This window comes from Lissotriton helveticus, chromosome 2_2, assembly GCF_964261635.1.
Source record: "Lissotriton helveticus chromosome 2_2, aLisHel1.1, whole genome shotgun sequence".
Classification (NCBI taxonomy): Eukaryota; Metazoa; Chordata; class Amphibia; order Caudata; family Salamandridae; genus Lissotriton; species Lissotriton helveticus.
Window position 1 is genome coordinate 485,581,813 of NC_136060.1, and position 21,810 is coordinate 485,603,622.

The following is a 21,810-nucleotide window of genomic DNA, read 5'->3' on the forward strand; positions in this document are numbered from 1 at the left end:
GTTTGCCGGAGCCACATAGGTTGGAGGAAGGATGAAGGCTATGTAGCAGGTACCTCCCCAGCCCTTTGGGAGCCAGGTGTAGGCTTTTGTACCAGAGACGAAGTACATGTTTGGAGAGGTGACAAAAGAGGGTGGGTCGGTTGAGTACAAAGTTCTGGTGATGCGGCAAGTACTGTGGCCCACCATTTGTGTCCCACGGCCTGTGATGCATACGAGGCCCGAGACATTGACGACAGATAGGGCCACAGTCAGGGTGGCAGCTGTTCGTTTCCGGAGGTAGGAGAAGGTGGGTCTGGCTGGATTGTTGAATATTTGCATCTCCACCCTTTCTTTGGTGGGGATGTCCATGTGAACAGAGGCATTGGAGGATAGAGGGCAAAAAGGAGCAGCAACTCTCCCGGTTTTGTTCAGCCAGACTCCATGATAAAAGTGTGACATAGTTTCGCTGGAAGTGGCGTTGTCTCTGTAGCTCTCTTGCAAGAGGATCAGCCAGGCAAGGCAGGAGCCGTGAACAGAGAAAGGTGAAGGGATGAAGGGAATGGAATGTCCGGTGGCATGTGGTATCAACCCACAGATCCAGCAATTCGTGGCATTTGCAGCAAGGTTGTGTTGGTGCAGCAACTGTACGAAGGAGTTGTTCCAGAACTCCTTACGCCTTTCTTGGATTTGAGGTGAAAGAGAGACCAGGTAGTGTTCTTTCGTGGTGGTAGGCTGCGCAGTCGTTAGAAATGTCTTATGGGCCGGTGCGTTCTCTTCCACGATCCAGAAGGTAGTCATGAGGAGGAGGCAAAAGAGAAGAGTGATAAGAAGAGCAATAGTCTTTGAGCTGTGCAAACTGTCAGTTTTCGGGTTCCTGTAGCGGGTCTTCGGATGTCCGGTTGCTTCCATCATCTTCGTATCGGGCGCTTCCATCAACTTCAAGGTGCTCGGTAGTGGGCAGAACCACAGACTTCGTTTGGTTTCTCTCCTGGCAGCCTTTGTTGTGTTAGGCCGCCGCTCTGAGAATGATAACTTAGTCAGTGGTCTACTTAGCCGAAGCTCCCTCCTTTCGTCGCAGGTTATACCCTTCTCTGGATGGCACAGTGGAATCAGGGAATTTCGCCAATTCGAGTGTCTCTGTCTCAGGGTAGCAGCTCAGGGATGGTCGGTCTTTGTTCAGGAGCTCTTCTTGGGTGGTCACGTCTTCGGTCGACGTCAGGGTCGGAGAGATTTTCTTGCAATGATGTGCATGCAGCCAATTTCGCTTCCCCTCCACTCGAAGAGCTGTTCGGGTGGTGATCAAGACTTGCCAGGGGCCCGTCCAGCGAGGTTCCAGACTCTTCTCCCGCTGGAAGTTCCGAATCAGGATGAAATCTCCAGGCCGCATGTCCGGGGACCCTGGAAGCATCGGGGATGGCCAGCAGCACCTGATGATGAATAACAGACAGTGTTTTAGTTAGGTTATACAGGTAGTCAGACATTAGGACGTCCGGGACGTCGTGAATAGATGTTGGTTTGGGTGCGGACCAGATACTCATGGGCCGGCCGAAAACGACCTCGTAAGGGGTCAAGTGGTGTTTGGTGGGGGTGGAACGCATTGACAGCAATGCTAGGGCGAGAGCGTCTGGCCATTTTAGTCCTGTGGTAGCCACTATTTTCGCCAGTTTTAGTTTCAATGTGGCATTGTGCCGCTCGACCAGTCCAGCAGATTGGGGGTGGAAAACTGCGTGGAATTTCTGTCGTACCCCCAGTCCTTTCAGGATGAGCTGGATAACCTCGGCTACAAAATGGGGGCCATTGTCACTCCATAAAATACGGCAAAGGCCGTAGCGAGGGAAGAACTCTTTCAGTAGTACTTTTGCAGTGGCAATAGCAGTGTTGTCACGCGTTGGGTAGGCTTCCACCCATTTGCTAAAAGCGCACACAACAACAAGTACATACTTCAGTCCTTGACATCTCTCTAACTGGATATAGTCCATCTGTAGGACTTCAAATGGATGGTTGGGGACCCCAAACCCTCCCCGGGGTACGACAGTTCCTTTCCCAGGGTTGTGTTGCAGGCAGACTAGACATTGTTGGACTAATCGTTTGGCCGAGTCTGTAATTCTGTCGTTATGCCAAACTCGGGAGACAAGTTCGGCCATAGGGGCAGATCCTATGTGTGCAGGGGAATGGGCCATCGTCAGTATGGGGATCAGGTACGAGTTGGGTAGCAACCATTTGTTCGTGTCTTTTGTCCGCCAGCAGCCTTCATCATCCTTTAATCCCACCCGTGCCCATTCAGTCAATTCTTGTGGTGAGCTGGCCATTTGGATGTCCCTAATAGTTTCCCTAGCGTCCGTCCTTTTTTCTGCTTGTGACCTAGTCACGTACATGCGAGTCGTCGTCCTGTTCTCAGCTGTGGTTCGGGCAGTGATGTCGGCCAGTGCATTTCCCTGCCCAATGATGTCTGTCACCTTTTTGTGTGCTTGGCATTTGATTACGGCAAGTTGTTTGGGGAGGAGAACCGCTTCAGTCAGAGCGGAGACTAGATCTCCGTGCAGGATGGGTGTACCATGAGATGTCAGAAATCCCCTCTTCTTCCATAAGAGCCCAAAATGATGAACCACCCCGAAGGTATACTGGCTGTCCGTGTAAATGTTTGCTGTCGTCCCCTGTGCTAGGATACATGCTCGTGTGAGGGCAATCAGTTCTGCCGCCTGGGCGGATCGTTGCGTGATGCGGGCGGTTTCAACTACAGTTCGGGCTGTGGTAACTGCATAGGCAGCTGAGGTGGTGCCGTCGGGGAGTTTAATGCAAGAGCCGTCTACCCATAGCTCTCTGTCAGGGTTTGGGAAGGCAGTGTCTCGGAGGTCAACTCTACTCCTAGTCTGTTCGTCCGTGAGGGTCACACAGTCATGTATAGGGGGCACATCGGGATCGTTTTCAGGCAGAGGCAGCAAGGTGGCTGGGTTCAGCGTGGTGCATCGTTTCAGCGTGATGTGAGGTGCGAGCAGTGTCAGTTCGTACCCAGTCATTCGCGCGCTGGTCAGGTGTTGTGTCTTTGTCTGGTTTAGGAGGGTGTCAACAGCATGAGGCACTAGTACCGTGAGGGAATTCGAGAGTACGATTCCCTCACTTTGTCAGATAGAGACAGCAGCAGCGGCTACTGCTCGAAGGCAGGCAGGCAAAGCTCTTGCTACAGGGTCAAGAGTGGCAGAGAAATAGGCACATAGTCGTTGTTTGGGGCCAATGGACTGAGTCAGGACAGACCAAGCACATCCCTCCCTTTCGTGAGTGTAGAGAGAGAAGGGCTTTGTATAATCAGGGGTTACGCTTTTTCATCTTCCTCACCCTGCTTCTTCACAATGGGTAGGATAGGGCTGTTGCAAACATTGCTAACTACTTCTTCTACCACTCCTGCATCTACCAGGGACTGGATGATTTTTACCAACGCCTTCTCGGCTTCGGGCGATATCCGATACTGCGGGAGTTTGGGGAGTACTGCGTCCTGTCGAACAGTTATGTGTACAGGGTCTATCATCATGCGTCCTACGTCCGAGTCAGTCTTTGCCCATAGGTACAGAGGTAGGGTGTCGAGCAAGGACAAATCAGTGTCAGTGATAGAGAACATGCGTTGTGTGCGGCAAGATCTGAGCAGTGTTGGGTTGTCGTACAGAATGACTCGAACTCCGTCTTGTGAACACCTAATAGTAGCTCGAAAGTGTTTCAATAAGTCAAGTCCCATAATGGCGTCGGGGGTGTTGGAGGAGAGCAAAAACGTTGTGTGAGTGATGTTATTGTCCAAATTAAAAGAGATCGGTGTGGACAAGGGATTAGTGGAGGGCGTTCCATCAAAACCTATTGATGTCACATGTGAGGCAGACAAGGGTGCCCTGGGAATCAATCGCTTAGACAACGCTCTACGTGTTGCACCAGTATCTACCAGAAATGGAGACTTCGTACCTAGGACCTTAGCGGTGACATAAGGGCCTTGCTGGTCAACATAGAGCTCGACTGGATCCCTTCCTTGCCCTTGGCAGTCCTATGCAAAGTCGTGGGCATTGTCGCAGTCAGACTGTTGGCACTGATTCTGTCGGGGACGGTCAAATGTGTTCGGTCTACCAGGCCTGTCATTGTTGGTGTCGTTTGGGTGCCCTCGTCCCTGTCCTCTATTTCTCGGCCCGCCCGCTACGTCTCTCGTGTCTTTATTTCTGAGTGCTTCTAGCAGAACTGGACATTGAGATTTCCAATGGCCATATCCTTTGCAAAACGCACACTGATTCTCATCGAGGTCTGTTCGTGGAGCGCCGGGTGCGGGCGTGCGGTCTCTAGGGGGTGGATTTCTAGGAGCATTCGACTGGTAGTTCCCTCTATACTGCTCCCTTCCTATAGTCACCCCTTGCAACTGAGCAATCATTACCCTCTCTTTCAAGTCCTTTTTCTTTTTCTCAGTCGCTTGATCGTTCTCGTTCTTTTGTCGCTCATAGTATTGAGCCATCTGAAGGATAGCTGCGGGCTTGGAGGCCGCCCAACTACTCTCGCTAGTCTGTAGTTTCTGCGAGACTTCTGGTGTCAGGCCTTTCACATAGTTCTGGACAAACAAGTGATGTCCGGTTGCAGTGGTCATGTCCTGGCCGCTGTAATCGGAGAACACCGTTTCAAACCGGGAGAAGTATTCTGATACGTCTTCCTGGGGTTTCTGGCGACAGGCCGTTACTACTGACCAGTCCACTTTCCTTTCTGGGACTAAGGTTTTTAGTTTCTGCACGATCTTATCTGGTAGGTCTAGAATGGCTTTCATAGGTTTCTGTCCCGGCTCTCGCTGTTTGTCTACATCACCGAGTTGTACCCAGGTATGTCCGAACAGCTCAAGGTGGTCGACTTTCCGGATTTGCTTCCACACATCAGCTGGCAGACATAACCCGAAAAACAAATCGATATCCGCTAGGGTCATAATCGTTGAACCCAGAGCGGTGGCTAATTCTGTATAGAAGGCTGTGGGGTTCTTTCGCAGATCAGGCAAGGACTTTCGGAAAGTCAGGATGTCTTGCCGATCCCATGGTTGATAAACCCAGTTGTAAACTACCCTCCCTCTCGCATCTTGGTGATTAATATCGTCGTGTGTTCCCAGTCCTCGTGGGGGAACCCAATAGGGGGCGGCCTCCTTTATGGGCATCATAGTGTCAATTTTTTCTACTCTGGCTTCAGGCACTGCAGGAGTCGTGGTGTTGGTTTCTGGTTTCAGTTCCGTGAGGTGGCGTAAAACTTCAAGCGTACGCGTGAAGAGGTTCGTCACATCACACTCGTCCCCATCCCCGATATCAATTTTCCTATACAGAGTCGTTAGGTTTTCAGGGCCTTTTCCTTGGTAGTGGTCTTCGTAGGCATTAAGGGTATGGTAACAAAGGCGTACGACAAAGTGTCGCCTGTGGCTATTGGTATATGTATGGTACATATCCGTTATATAATCCTCATTTTCCTTTCGCACCACCAGTGTCTTTACGATCTTATCGATCCCAGCTCATTCGTCCTTGCTTAATCGATTCGATCTCGCAGGGTCTTTCCTCCCCGCTTCGGGATCACCTGAAGTTGCTGCTTGTGCTGCGCTGAGTGCCAGGGATTCGGTCGGCGCAGAGGCCATGAGGACCGAGGCTCCGGCACTACTCTCGCCTGTCGGTGGGGGTTGCGGGTGCTGTGCTAAGGGTTGGGAAGGGGCGTATGGAGGGGGCATGTAGATGATCGGGGGACCTAGTAGTAAATCATCGTTCGTTCGCAGTTTCGAAGGTAGCTCGGGGTAAAGTGTAGAGGGTGTCCTGACGGGACACTGGCCTGATGATTCGGAATCTTGTTTTAGCTTGGTTTCCTCTCTTTCTTTTATTTCTTCCTTTAATTTGTTAGCGGCCAGGTGGGCTGCCTTGCGTAATTCCTTTTCTAACCTGACCTCATTTCTTTTCTGTCGTTGTTCTGTTTCTTTGCACCACATGCCGAAGCTATCGAGCATAGTGGGTGTTGTCTTATTGTTATAAAGGGCTGTTTCCAGCGCGTTTATTTTGTCGTTATCGAAGGACCCTATCAGTGGCCACTGACTTCCCTGATCCTTTCTCGTGTATTTATGCCACAGCTTGCTATAAGCCACGGTGACTAGTCCATATTTAGTAAACATGTCCATTAGGGGTGCCCTCCAGTGGAGCCGGATGGTTCACCTCTAATAAGCGGTCCGGGCTGAACCAACTACCAACAAACGGGGCGAAGACAGGCATGACGGGTTACAAAGGGGACAAAAGTCTGCACTACCTATGCTTCACTATCCGCAAAGACTAAACAGAGTATTGCGACCCTGTGCTTATTTGTGAATAGAGAATAACCCAAAGAGAACCAATTCCGAACGATCAATGTTCGGATAAACAATCAATCAAATGAGGGATAAAAATAGGCACGACGGATTACAACGGGGGCAAAAGCCTGCGTTACCTATCCTTCACTATTCACAAGGACTAAACAGAGTATTGCGACTCTGTGCTTTTTTGTAAATAGAGAATGATCCAAAAAGAACCAATTCCAAAACAGTAAATGCTTGGATAACAATCAATCAAATGGAGAGGGAAGTAGGCACGACGGGTTACAACGGGGGCAAAGGCCTGCGTTACCTACCCTTCACTATCTGCAAAGACTAAACAGAGTATGGCGACTCCGTGCTTGTTTGCAAATAGAGAATCTCTCAGAAACAATCAAATGAGTAATACTAGTATTTTCAAACAATCAAACAATCAATTCGCAATTCGTCGTGTTTCACGACCTTACCCGGACCGCATGGACAGTTTCTCGTCTTCCGCTTCCAGCGCCTGATCGTCCTCCGTTCTCCGTAATTGCTGTGGCACTCCTGATGGTTCCCAGTCAGGACCGTAGATCACTCGAGAGAGGTCTGCTCAGAACCGGTGAAGTTCGGATGATCGGCTGCCAGGCGAGGGTCTATAGGGCAGGAGCTCTTCCCGATCGTTGCAGTCGTTCACTCTGTCGTTGGGACCTCTCCCACTGGATCCACGCGTCGCTGATGGGCCAATTGTTGAAAGGTAGGGCCGAATTCGACCAAGAACCCTTCAGTATTTGCCCGGCGTTAGCCGCCTCTCATACCATTCGAGATTACCAAACAAAGAGGCAGGTGCTGGAGACAGAAGGCAGGAAACAGGAGTTTATTCCGACGGAGCAGAACACGTCAAATCAGACAACAGGGTATCTTCTCGAGGTGCTCTAAACGCATCCTTGGGGCCTGGCCTCTTATACACAGGTTTATTGCTTTATTACATAAAACACATTCTTGTTAATGCTTTGATGTACGGAAAGGCATCCTCGGAATCTCTGCTCCAAACCCGTTCCCACACATATTTACAGTAAAAGTCCCACCCTGATCTCAGTAGGTGATGACTATCGCGCAGCTGGATATCCCTCCGGCTCCCGGAATGTGCGCGGCTGATGGGATCTCATGGGGTGGGGGCCTTTATCATTCATAGATTCTTTGAATAAGGACAGCTTCCTACTGTAAGGGGCAATAAACTGTGTCCGCGGGGCCAGGTGATGGCCTGGGATCGGGCGGGACAATCGGGCACAGAGGAAGGGGGTTCATCAAAGGATGCGTGATCACTAAAGGGACGGAGGGAGGTGTTAGTCGGGTACGGAATGTGGCTCGAGGCAGGGCCGCTCTGAAGGGGTGGTTTATGGCCCAAGCATGTGAGAACGTGGGCTGTCAGCGCGCGGGGGATGCTGGCGGGGTCAGAGAGAGAGAGAGAAATGCGCGAACTATTGGTAGTGGGCAGAGAGGCCATGGTGTTCGAAATGGCTGCTATTTACGCGCACGTTTGAGCTAAAAGGGGACAAGATGGCACCGATAATGTTTACGTCGCAATCTAGATTTTAACAGATGTCTGGGCTTCACTGGGGCCTGGGCCGGGGCCGAGGCCACGTGGTCGTGACGTGTTGGGCCCAAGATGGAGTCGGGCGCGGCCTCGTGCTTAGGTCGTGAGGGGCCCACGATGGAGCCAGGTCGGTAGTGGGGGTCCGGGATGGTGGCCGGACCAGCAATGTTGGGGCGTGCAGTGTCGGGCAAAAGGGCTGCCCGATGCTGGGTGGAGGGCCGATGTCGTCCTGGGCCCGCCATGCGGGAGGGGTAGGACCACGCCCTGAGGCCGGCTCCAACAAGGTTGATTCAAGTGGTTCATAAAGATCAAGGCCTGGTTTTTAAAAATTGGGTTGGGGCAGCTCTGGGAGGAACCTGGGACCATTACTAAATCTATGGTCCCCCTTGTTAAAAAGAGGTTTTGGGGACTGATGATCTCGGAAAGTATTGAATGCTTTGCACATGGCACTTTAACTCTGAGGTTTTTTAAATGTCAAAGGTAGCTTTGGCTTCGAGTCTTTTCTGGACGACATCGAGCCACCACAGGCACGAGCACTGTATACCCAACTTAGATACAGAACCATTCCTCTAAATACAAGGAGAAGTAGTTGGGGAAATGTGTTGGTTAATTTATTGTGCCCCTCTTGCTCCCGAGACACTTGAGCATTTTCTCTTTTGCTGTCCGTCCTATGCTGATTTTAGAAGAACCTAGATAGCTCCTGCTTGTCGTATGCTTTCTATTAGGTGTCATTCAGAAGCTACACGCATTTTTAAATCTGATACGACACGTTGGTTAGTGTTTACTATTTCGAGATTCCTGCTATTTGCCTGATGGAGGAGGTTAAAATGTGTTAACCAGCCTTCGATAATTGCTGTGCCTTTCCAGTTCAATCTGTCTCAATGGATGATTCTGCCTATTGTGTTTTTATAGGACTTATAACTTTGTTTTTAATGGATATTTCTATGACCATTCTTTTAATGTAATATTAACTGTTTTTATTCTGATGTACTGTTTTTTTATGATGTGAATGATCATATTTTTGATCGAATAAAATAACAATATATTACAAATATATTTTAATTTCAAATGATGGTGGCACTTTATTGTTGGCTAGTGTAATATAATTTACATAAATGATGGTTGTACTTTCTTGTTAGCTAGTGCAGCATAATTATCATTATTTTTTTACCTCAATGCCCTTTTCTAGGCTAGATGTTAACCACAGCAGAGTGCCTTCTTGTTGCAACGTAGAGCTGGTTTTACCACAGATCTGCACATAAACAGTGCACACAGATTTAATTATCCTGCATGTACATGGACATGGGTCTGTGCATTTACTGCTGCATTGGACTATTGCAGTCCTCTAGGGGGTACTTGGTCGTTCCAGTGGTGCATGTATTAGGAGGTGCACGGTATTTATGTGCAGGTGATAAGAGGGAGCAGACTCTTGTCTACCTATTGTGTCCCATTTCTGTTTGTTGTGATAGTATTTACCTGAATCTCGACAGGAAGCTCTGTTTCTTCCCTTTCGACCCATGCATTTCTTGGCGCCTACTGCCTTTTATGCATCAACTCTACTATTCCTGCACTAGAAATGACCAGACCAACCCTATCGCCCAGGCCTCTACCTTCAGTGTCTTTTAATGAAGTGGACAGAAGCTATACAGAAACCTGTTAGTTGTCAAAAGCTTGCTTTAATGTAGCGGTAGAGTTAGGGATACAAAGCCACATCCTTTCCCTCTTCGTGGTACACACTATAAATTACCTTAAACATTACATTGCTTTATTCTTCACCTACCCTATCCCAAAACAGACAAGCATTTGCAATGCAATAGGTCTCGCTTTAATGCGAGTTTAAGCTATTGACATTGAAATAACAATGCCTTTTATTTTTGTTTTCGTTTTAAAAACATAAATAGAAAGCATTGTCATTTACAATGCCAATAGCTTAAACTCGCGTAAATGCGAGACCTATTGCATTGCAAATGCTGGTTGGAAGCTGCTGCAGAAAGGTGATTTGTTTATGTGTACATTAGTTTCTAAATAGCTTTTAGATTTGTTTATTCACTGTGTCTCAGATGCATTAAAATGCACATTTGATATGCATATTTTAATGTTTGCCCCAATATCCCAGCAAAACAGTGGACATTACACACATTAAATGTTATTTTTAAACAATACTTGGCAAATTTCACTTATCAATCACCTTTTGTAAGGAACATATCCACTGCTCATGCTTATGTCTACTTGACGATATAATCTGATTTTTATATCATGGGCTGTATTCTACAAAAAAATAACTATTGAGAATCCTGTATTTCATGGACTACTTTAGGTTATACCCAAGAAAATGAGAGATTGGTGCACTACTTCCGCCTGTGTGTGTGTCACAGATTACTCACTTTTTGGGCGTTGTGAGAAGCTGGGTTTCTGTTGCAGTAACCCGTCCCTCCCCCCACACAAACTTTTTGCCAGACTAATGATGCACTTTGACTTGATGTTCCCCCGGGTCCCTGCCTATCAGGTCCCTAGGGCCTGTGTTCTTTTCCCAAATATGTACCCAATTGGCATCTCTTGCCACAGGTCAGCCCCTGGTAAATGGTACCACAGGTACCCAGGGCACTTTGACGAGGGAAGACCTCTAAGGGATGCAGCACTTATTGTGCCACCCTTAGAGGCCCTGTACCTTTTTACTCACACACTGCCTTTGCAGGCTGCGTGTCTTGGTGCAGAACAAAGTGAAGAGTCGACATGGTACACATCCCTGTGTGTATTAGCTCGAACCTGATTTTAACCCCTTCGCTGAGGGGGGTAATTCCCCCGCTGTGCTGGGGGTGGGGTGGCGCGCTCAGCGCCCCCATTCTCATGACGAGCTCAGCTCGTCATGAGGCACGGCGCTCCGGTGCTCATGACGAGCTGAGCTTGTCACAGCTGCACCTGTTCCCGTGGAACGCTCAGCACAGCAGGGGAGTTATCCCCGCGTGTGAGCGTTCCACTGCTCATGACGGGCAGAGCTCGTCATGAGGCACGGTAAGTGTTAACAGCTTTATGAAATATTGAAAAATAAACATTTATACTTTTGGAATAATTGGCCAGTGTATGATTGTGTGGCAAGTGGCAAAGGTTTGAGTATTGATGTATGTGGTATGATTATGACCCAAAGGGAGTAAATTCTTAAGACTGCAGTCTATTCGGTGTCCTGTCCCTTTGGCAGTGTAGGACCCCTCTCTTTTGTTCTGCCCCACACATCCCCGTGTGCCATGCCTACAACCCACTGCCCTGGCATAGATCAGTCACCCCTCTAGCTTTGTGCCCTATACCAGAGGTGAGGGTACAGGTGCTTGAGCCCTGTACCCCTACAATGTCTAAGTCCATTCTTAGATATTGTAAGTGTAGTGCTGCTATTAAAAGTATATGGTGCTGGGAGTTTGTCATTACGAACTCCACAGCAATAAAATGGCTACACTGAAAACTGAGAAGCTTGGTATCACACTTCTCAACCCATTAAACCCACGTTGATGCCAGTGTGGGATTTAATGAAAAATGCACTGAGAGGGCATCTTAGAGATGCCCCCTGAAAAACGACCAGCCTCTGGTGGGTTTCCTGACTGGTACGCACCAGCCTGCCACCACAAGACAGGTTTCTGGACCCCTAGGGTGGGAGCCTTCGCTCCCTGAGCCCAGAAACAAAGCCTTTCCTGGGCGGAGGTGTTCACTCCTCCACCAGGCCAGGAAGAGCCATCTGTGGCAGGGGAGCTTCAAAGGGCTGACAGCTTTGTAATGCGACCCCCACCCTCTCCTGCTATCAGGAGCAGGCCCCTTTCCTGTCTCCCCTCCTTTTCGGCGGGACGACAGGTGGGAAAAATTAGGCAACCCAGAAGGTGTGCCCACCTCTGCCAACCCTACACCTCAAGTGGGGGCGGCGAGGTGAAGCCCACTCTTCAGTGCCCGCCATCTTGCAGATGATAGGTACTCCCCAATCAGGATTAGGGATTGTGCTAACTCCCCCACGTGGGGTGTGCACACCCAGGGTGTAGTCACCCTAAGGTCAGTAGCCCATTGGCTACTGACCTCGAAACCCCTAAATACAGTATATTAAGGGGGCAGCCCTGAACTAAGAACTCAGACAAGAAACCAGAAGAAGAAAAGAAGAAGGACCCAACAGCCGTGCTGAAACTAACAAGAGGAGGAGGCCCACTGACTTAGCCCCAGCCCTACCAGCCTGTCCCCGCCTCGAACCTACTCCAGCGAAGTCCCGGTGTGTCCTGCTTCCAGCAACCTCGAGAAACCTGCCTGCCTTAAATCCCAAAGACTCTGTCTCCCATGAACACTGGATTTGTTCAAACAACAGACTCCAGCTCCGCAAGGATCCGCAAGTTTGAACCACTCTGCACCCGGTGCCCACGGATGAGTTTGAGTTGCCCAACACCAAGAAGAGGTCTCCCAGGCGATCCTGACCCGAGATACGGTGACCCCTATCCTGCATCCAGCCGGCAGCCTCAAACCGGAAGGTCCCCCAACCACGACCAGGAGCTGTTAAGAAGATCCAACCCTAAAAGGCACCCCTTCACCCGACGCCCCAAGGCCTTGGGTGGGCCAACCGACAGTGCCTAACCAATCCCCAACATCCCAACTTACCTCTCCAAGTGGTGGTCGCACCCAGAAGACCTTCGTCCCCGAGCCTGCTGTGTGTTTGCAAACCGGAGACTCCCCATTAAAAGCGACAGGGCACTCGACGCCAAAACAGCACTCTGCACCTAGCCGAGGATGCATTTTTTGTGCTGGCCTAAACCCCCATTTGCCCTGAGCTTAAGTCCAGGAGCTTTGCTCCCACAACCAAGTGGCCTGCTCGTCAGCCACCAACTGTAGTCCTCATATCCTCCATTGGATAACATTGGGCCTCAGCACTCTGCACCCGGCCGCCATAGTGCCACTGAGGGTGTAACGAGTGCATCCTTGACCCTGGGGGACCTCTAGGCTAACCCCAGAATACCAACTCCCACAACAAAGTACTTACCTTTCAACCGATAAGACTATTTTCCTCCATGGGATAACATTTACTGTTTTTCTATGAAAATGTTTTAAGTGTGGAGTTGGAAAATCTAAGAAATCCTTTTACAACTGTGCTAAATAACAAAAACACGTTTACTTACCTGTTTACAGGAAATGTCCCAGTGTAGTATCCAGGTATACTACACTGTGTAAGAAAAGTAATCTGAAAGTAATGTACTGGTCATTTTACTAAAAAGCCCTTTCAAAGTGTATGTACTGTACTTTCAAAGCATGCATTTCTCAGAAACAGTACTGTAAATCAAAACAAAGTGCATAAACCATTACAATCCAAACTGTGTTACAACTGTATATGTATTTAAAACTTACCTGTACCAGGCTTGCTTGGTTCTAGGAAATAAAATAGCTAAAAGAATATTTTTATACCAAAACAATTGGTCTGAAGTTCAGTCTTTGAGTGTGTGAATTCATGTGCTGGCTGAGTACAACAAATGCTGAACAGTGTCCTCTGATAAAGCCTACCATTTGGGTTCCACTGGACTCAGTGCACACTATACCTCACTTTGGTATAGTATGTGCGGAGCCAGCTTCCTACAGGCATCCCATAAACTGAACTTGTGTGTGAGTATTATATATTAGGCTTCATGTGTTTCAGGTTCTCACACTGTACTAATTTGTGTGTTGTCTCACACTAGGCTTTCATGTTTGTGAGCATCACACATATTTGGCATCTCGTTATCTCGTGTGAACATCTCACCGACTAGGCGTCTCATACTTGCATTTCACCATGCTACTCATCTTTCTGAGCGTCTTACACACAAGACCTCGCATATTTTGACCATCTCATACACTACGTTTCTTTTGAGTAACGCACACTAGGCTTCTCATGCTTACATTGCACCCTGCTACTCATCTCTCTGAGCATCTTACAAACACCAGTGTTCATATGTGAGACCATCTCATACTCTACATTTCTTCAGAGTATCTCGCACTAGGCTTCTCATGACTTGTGTCAAACCCAGAAGACCGCTATTAAAGGTCTAAGGTCCTACAGCCTGTTAGAGCAAAGAAGGCTGGCTCTAGGCTACTGTGGCAATCACTTAAGTTACTGTAGTGAGGCCTTTGGACTTTGGGAGTGCTTGCTTATTAAGCATTCTGTGCAGCAGTTGTCATCTCCTCATTCACTGATAGGTCTCCAGGCAAGTCCTTTTAGTTCACTGGAATATTGCAAATATTGCAAAGCTTCCATTTCTCCCTTGCAGAGACTGAGACTGTGAGTGTGTGGTGAGTGTGTGGTGCCATGCCTCTTCATTTCTAACGTATCTATGCCTTCTCTGCAGAGATTCATGGTGCCATGGACTCATGTGGGCTGGCGCACTCTTGCAACAACTCCCAGTCTCCAGCACCCTCTCAAGAAACAGGTGAGCTCCAAGGCTAAGCTGGGGCGAGTGGGAGCGGTGCATTGTGGATGGTGTGTTTGCGGGGATGTAGGAATGAGAATGTATGCCTATCCATCCCACTAGCTTGTTCAAAACTGGGGTGTTGGGAGATAATTGCAATGTCAATAGATCAAACTCGCGTAAATGTGAGACTTATTGTATTGCAAATGATTTTGCTTCATTTGACCACCAGATGGCAGTCACAGCACATAATCACCCAAACAACCATTCTGTTTCTAGTTTAAAACGAAACGTAAGTGGAATCAGTGCCGAGATAATTGATCTTCCTTCCTCTAAAAATCAGAAGCAAAACGCCGTCTTTTGTGCTCACGAGCCGTTGTCCTTTTTAGGGAAAATGGGTGGTGCCTGAACCCTAACACGGCAGCAGTGTTAACCAGGCATTTCACGAGCCTTACTGCAGGCTCTGCAGACGGACCGCACACAAGACCACCACAGGCGATCTCCAGCCCTCCAGGAAGTCCGGGTTCAAACATTCTTTAAAGTTTGTTAAAGATTAGCTAGGAGCGTTTCCTGAAGTTTTGTAATGCTACTTTAGTGGTGTAACGAAACCATTCTCTGATAATAACAAGCTGTCGCCATTGCCAAATGAAAAAAAAATTGTGCTCACCGACTAATGAAATAGACAGTGTAACACCGCAAGTAAAATATCCAGTCCCGATGAGCGGTCACAAAAGGAGACTGGCGGTAACAAGGAGGGCCTAAGAATCCTCATTATCAATCGGAAGCCAGGGTTTACCATGGACATTGACACCAGCCAATGAAAAATAAGGGTGGGGCTTCCACACCACTTCTAGAACATACCCTACTACAGCATGTCTTGCAGAGCGTGCAGCACATGCACTGCAACGCTAGGCTAGACCTGAGATCTGCAACAGCGAATAAATTTGCTGTGCCTAAAATAAGATTGTCACACATGGGAGGCAGATCCTTTGCCTATCTTGGCCCCTCCCTGTGGAACTCCATGCCACAAGTTCTGCGTTCAGAGGCTAACTACACCAGTTTTAGGAAAGCCATAAAAACCTGGCTGTTCAACATCTAAGTCAGCTGTCCAAACTCACTTTACTGAATCACAAGCGCCGGGAAACCCTTTGTTGGGTAGCTGTTTGCGCTATATAAACTAAATTAAATAAATAATAAATAAATAAATAGACCTAAAGACGTAGTGCAGATCAGATTTGAAAATAAATTTATCATAGCACAAATGAGATAGGCGGATATGGTTGTGAGGGAACTTGATTGATGTCTGGTAAGTTGATGTCTTTGCATCTGCCATCCTATTGCTTGTAACACTTCAGAATTCTATATTCAGGCTAAAGGCAATTGAGTGACCATTTTAAGCTCTAAAAGTGGACTGTGAGCAGTTTGATCTACGGAGCGCAGCTTTGAGATTGAGCATGGGTGCAGACTTGGGAACCTATGTGATTCTGTGTGGAAATGTCCGACCAGGTTCATCTACCGACCAAAGCTTGATCCAGGTTTGAATGGCATGGGTTGGATTGTTAACAAACTCTACGTAGAGGCCACATGCCCTTCAAAGCTAGGGTTAGATTGTTGCAAAAATGCTGTATGATTGACAGGTTCTTCAGATCACTGTCATCTGAACGGAGTCTCACTTTAGTCCTGTGTCTCTGTCCTGTGCTCATCTCCACAGCTTGCAGACTTCGCAGGCAAGCACTCCCCAACAGATATGACCCCTCCTTCAAGCAGGCTCTCTTTAGGCACCTGGGCATCTTGGTGCAAGTCACTCCATCAGGTTGGTTATTCAGATAGGTGCTGGTGTCCAGGATGTTGTGTCTCCCAGTTCTGGAGACAAGTTGTGTGGTCGGAAGCACAACCGAGAGACCAATATGCCTATCCCAGTGGTTTGACAAACAGTCAGCCAGCCTTTGTCCAGACAGGCAGCGAAGGCTTCTTTCTTATTGGGCCTCAAGTAGGTGACCTTATGCCAGTGACTCAGGCATGGGTTTTTGAAGGCCTGCCTAATTCCTCGTTGTTGATGATCCTTAAACAATCTAAGCAGTACTCCCCACTTGCAATTCCTATTTATTCAGCAATGTGAATGCGCCTCGATCTGAGATCTTATGTGGCGCATAATATTTCCCCGAAGCCTGTAAACCAACATCCAACATGTAGCAACCTGAGCTGAAAGGCATTGTGAGGAAAAGGGTCATATTATATGGTGTGGCTGTGGAATCAGACTGTGTAATACACATTCCGACCCCCGTTAGAACGCTTAGGTTTGTTTGTCAAACCTTCAGCTCAGCCCTGGATAGCTGTGGCTCTGAGCTGCCTCTCACAAGACACAAAGGAACAGGTGTAAAGCATTTAAACAGCAGCAAAACAATCGAAGAAGAAATCAATAAGACATTTAAAAAATCCGACATTGATTTATAAAAATACTGTATTTTAATGATTTTCTGACACCACAACAAAAAAGATCAACTGAAGGATTCCGGAGATGTAGAATTTACAAGGTATAGTAAATTAAAGCATTTCACTCAACAGCTAATAAACATTGGCAAATTCAACGAACTTGACACTTAAAACCCTTTTTACTGAAAAGTTAGGCTAGTTGTATTGCGGTCACTCAGTCACTTTAGGCGACCAAATCCAGAAGGGAGCCAGTCGTGGGAAAAGGCATGGTCCTTAGGAATAGTTACCTCAAGGGTAGAAGCAATCACTCAGTCAGAGGCACTTTTATCCATTGCAGTGGTTTCCTATGTAAGTGGTCCTGATAAAAGGGATGAAGGATGCTGTGAATGCGATATAGTCGACGGTGGTCTTTCTTCGGCTTCTCTTTGGTCCAAAAAAGGGGTAAGGTGGTTCTGGTCACAGAGTTGACGTCCCTTGAGATCCTCTTAGTGCTGGTTGAAGCCCAGACAGATCCTTACCTGGGCGATTACTCTGCTTCTGGGTGACCAAATTGCACTCCGATGATTCTCTCTGGCTCAGCGAACTCGGGTGCAACTTTCAGCATCAAGTCCTGGTCTCTGGTGATGCACGGCCGCGGTTAGCAACTTGCCTTAGCAGGCTTCTCGTCCTGTGCTGTGAACAGGAGGTCAGTCAGCTGAGCTTTAGCATCGCTTGACTTTGGCTAGGCTCTGAGACGACTTCTCCAAGAGCAAGACGCTGCAGGCACTGTCCCTTAAGTTTGCTAGCCACCAGGTGCAGTCCAAGCCGGTGCAGCCTCTCTTTACCGCTTCCATGGTGCAGCAGGGCACACCCTTTTCGGTCCTTCTTCCAATCGAGACGAGACCTGATTTCTGGGTACCCAGGTTATGCTGAGAAGATTGCCCTCAAGGTAGATACTGTCAGTAGCCAATGGCTTACTAGGTCCCCTGCCTCTTGCGAACCACTTTTTGGGAAGTGTGGCATCTGGCTATGCCAAAGTGCACCATTACGCCCACTCCCAAGGTGTCAGAACCTCTCTTGGGGTCCAAAATGACCCAGTTCAAACCTAGAGGTGTGGCTGCATGCCCCTGAAAAAAATTATTTGAAAACCGGTTTCCCCACTCCTTCTCGGGTGCCAACTTGGCTGCCCCTCTCCCATTTGCTCTTCAAAGACGGCTTTAGCTTTGTAGCTTGTCTTCTGGGCCATCATCCATATGACTTCCTGCAGGAGGGAGGTAACACCATCCAGTGCAGTCCCCTATTGTCTCCTTTCCTGGGAGTCGTTAGTAGGTCTCCCTAGGATGGCAGATTGGTGTCTTAGATTCAGGCGCCATGTGCAACCAATAAGGGCAGAGAAGATTGACGGCAGAAAAATGTCAACTTTGTAAAAGTTGCATACTGTAACTTGTTACATTAATTTCAACTTGAGGACCGAGTGAGCCTTAATGCAACAATTTGTTTGATACCTTGGAGTATTTTTGATTTCAAGAAGGTTTTATTGAGAAAGGAAATTATACAAATAGTAAAACCAGATACAATATAAGTGATACAATCAGTCACAAGCTGAAAAAATTCCTACCGGAGCCCAACTTAATAAGTAAGAAAATATTTGCGAATAAGATACAAAAGAAATCGATAAGAAATAAAGGATCTGATCCAATATAGGGCTTCCGTGAACAAAAACAAACCGTATCACTATCTGATTTAGGAATGGGGACAAGGGAGGGAACAGAAGAAAAGAAAAAGAAGTAGAAAGGCAAAGAAAATAGTAGCAAAAAAAAAGAGATGAAAGGGAAGAGAGGACAGGAAAGCAGAAACAAGAAAAAGAAGGATTCCCACAGGACTAACACAATCTAGAGCAAAGAACAGAGAAGAATTAGACAGACAAAGCAACAGGGAACTGAGGGACTAATCCTTTCGAGGAAAGTTCCATATAATCATCCAAAGCAGTCCAAACCCCCTTAGAAATGGAAGGCGTAAGGTGTGCTAGCTCGACCGAGGTGTGGGCACTACGTAAAAAGGATATCCACGCCCACCACGTATGATAAGATACAGAGGCAAAGGATTTCCATTCCATAAGAATGATTTTAACCGCCACAGTCAAAAGAAGATCTAGTAGCTGCAATTCCAAAGGGTCCAAAGGAAGAGGGGTAGGAGCAGCCAAGGGACCTAATAAAACTAAGGGAAAGGAGAGATGAAGCTCAATGTTAAAAATAAGAGATAAGTGTTTCTGTATGAGGTCCCAAAAAGGTTTAAGTAAGGAGCAGTGATAAAACATATGGGGAAAATCCCCAGCCTCCAAACCGCAGCTCCAGCATAGATCATCCTCTTTAAGGTTGAGCGAGTGAAGACGTGCAGGCGTCCAGTGGAGGAGATTGATCGAGAAAAACTTGGATTGCATAAGGGAGGGAGCTATTTTATTACGAAGAGATAGTTTACCAATGGATTGCCAAGCTTCTGATGAGATATGGTCCGTGATATTATGATCAAAATGACGTAACCATTTTTGTTGGACAATCGTCTGATCAGGAAGCGAAGTAGCAGACAAAAATTTATATATTTTAGAGGCAACATGCCCAGATTTGATCCAGATGTGGAACAGCGAAATGGTGGAGGAAGAGGGGTGCAGACGAACTTTAGAGACGGCAACCTTAATTTTAAGAAAGGTATAAAAGTCGAGATTTGTCAAAGAGTGCGTGTGCGCCAAGGAAGAGAACGGTAAGGTGTCCCCAGAGGCACTATACAAATGCTGAACAAGAGAGATACCCTTTGCTGCCCAATATGCCATGAGGGTGGAAGAAATATTTAGTTTGATTTTGGAGTTTCTCCAAATAGAAGACCATCTAGTTTTATGTAGAGGAATGGCCATCTTCCTATCTAATTTCTTGATCGCAGCAATTGTATCAAGAATAATAGACCGTGAAAATAGAATATGCAAAGACGATGTAGTACATAAAGAGGCAAGAGGTAAAGGTGACGCCAAATCTTGTTCGACGAGCAACCAAGAGGGAACATGACGAGATGGAAGAGCAAACCACAACGCTCCTTGGGAAGCCAAGAAAGCTGTTTGGTACTTCTCCCAATCAGGAAAATTACAACCTCCCATATCACAGGGTCGACGCAAAAATTTGTATGCTAAACGAGCACGTTTTCCATTCCATAGGAATTTAGATGTTATAGCATCAATTTCCCGAAAGAAGGAGACAGACAATTTAAGCGGGAGCATGGAGGAAACAAAATTAACGATCGGCGTGATCATCATTTTCAGAGTTGGTAGGCGACCCCACCATGAGATATGTTTGGGAGACCATGTATCCAACAGACTACGAACCTTGAGGAGAGTCTGAGATTCATTATAAGCCACAGTGGCCTGAAGAGTGGAGCAGAAATAAATCCCCAGATATTTGAGATGTTTAGATTGCCATTTAAAACCAGCCAAACCCATATGGGCAGGAAAACAATAGGCATTTAAAGGGAACATCTCCGTCTTATCTTTATTTAGGGTGTAACCCGAGACCTTTGAAAACAAGGAGATGGTGTCAGAAATAGCAGGGATGGCCAAGGCGATATCGTCTGAGAAAATTAGAACATCGTCCGCGTAAGCGGCAGTTTTAAGACAATGAGGGCCAAAAGAAAAACCTTTTACATCAGGGTGTAAGTCAATCAGCCGGAGAAGAGGATCAATAGATAATAAAAATAAGAGAGGGGACAAGGGACACCCCTGTCTCGTGCCTTGACGAAGATGAAAAAACGAAGACGTAGCACCATTAACTCTAATATTAGCTTTAGGTTGGGAATATAGGGACATTACCATATTAATGAAAGAGTCTCCGAGGTTATGAGCGCATAACACAGCTCGAAGGAAGGGCCAAGACACCTTGTCAAAGGCCTTTTCCGCATCAAGGGCCAAGGCCGCAGCAGGGAGATGCGATCGCTTGGCAGCACCGATAATATGACAAAAAGTGCGTATATTATCCCTTGCCAGACGACCTTTTACAAAACCAGTTTGGGAAGGATGCACCAGATGGGGAATAAAGGATTCTAACCGTTTAGCTAGGATTTTAGCAAAAATCTTTGCTTCCATGTTTAGGAGGGAAATAGGACGAAAGTTTTTAGGATCCGAATGATCTTTCCCCTCTTTTGGGATCACAACAATGGTGGCTTCAGCAGCCGAACCAGAAACAGAACCATTCTGAACAAAAGAATTAAACACCGATTGTAACTTAGGGACAAGCGAAGGAAGGAATGTTTTATAAAATAATATGGGATAACCATCAGGGCCAGGGGCTTTACCAGAACGTGTGGCCTTAATAGCAGACACTATTTCTTCAGACGAGATAGGGTCATTGAGAATAGAGCGATCTTCCTCAGAGACTGACTGAATCGGAATTGATTTTAAGAAGTCTTGACATTGGGTAAAAGAGGACTGATTAGAAGGAGTATACAATTTATTATAAAAGTCGCGAAAAACTTCAAGTATTTCTTCTGTTTGGAATTTTTTAGATCCGGTGTGGTCCGTAATAGAGGAGATTTGTGAGGACTTAAAGGAATTATCTTGAAATTTTAACGTAGCAGCTAAAAGTTTCCCAGCCCTATTCTTTAATAGCAGTTTCTTGGACTTTTGTGCTTGGACACCAAGATGAGCCCTTTTAGTAACAATTGTATTATATTTGTACTTAAGAGATTTTAATTGTTGTAAGCAAGACGGATTCTTAGTATGTCGGAAGGAGGCCTCAAGGGTTTTGATTTGAGAGGATAAGTTTAGAAGTTCATTTTTAATCGACGAGTTACGCTTGGACATACATTGAAGAACCTGACCCCGGAACGTACATTTAAAAGAGTCCCATAAAACGATCGGAGAAGAGACAGAACCTTCATTTTCACGGAAAAAAGTATCTATTGCTGTAGAAAATTCAGCAACCTGGGAAGAATCATATAGGACTTCAGTATTTAATCTCCATGAACGAGAACGTGGTTTAGGGGCAAAAGATGAAAGCGTAAAACTGACCGCGGCATGATCAGAGACCACAATAGGGTGTATAAGCGGCGCGGAAGAAGATGAGAGAAGAGAAGAATGAACTAGGAGATAATCAATA

At 47.0% G+C, this 21,810-nt stretch overlaps 1 protein-coding gene across 2 annotated transcripts in view; it reads left to right on the plus strand.

Moving 5' to 3' along the window:
- The window catches only part of IDH3B (isocitrate dehydrogenase (NAD(+)) 3 non-catalytic subunit beta), a 149,500-nt gene that overhangs the window by 25,819 nt on the left and 101,871 nt on the right, over positions 1 to 21,810 (plus strand). For both annotated transcript variants that reach the window (XM_078678737.1, XM_078678736.1), the window contains exon 2: positions 14,204 to 14,284. In XM_078678737.1, coding sequence (XP_078534863.1) covers positions 14,204 to 14,284 — 81 coding nt within the window. The remainder of the gene's footprint in view (positions 1 to 14,203; positions 14,285 to 21,810) is intronic.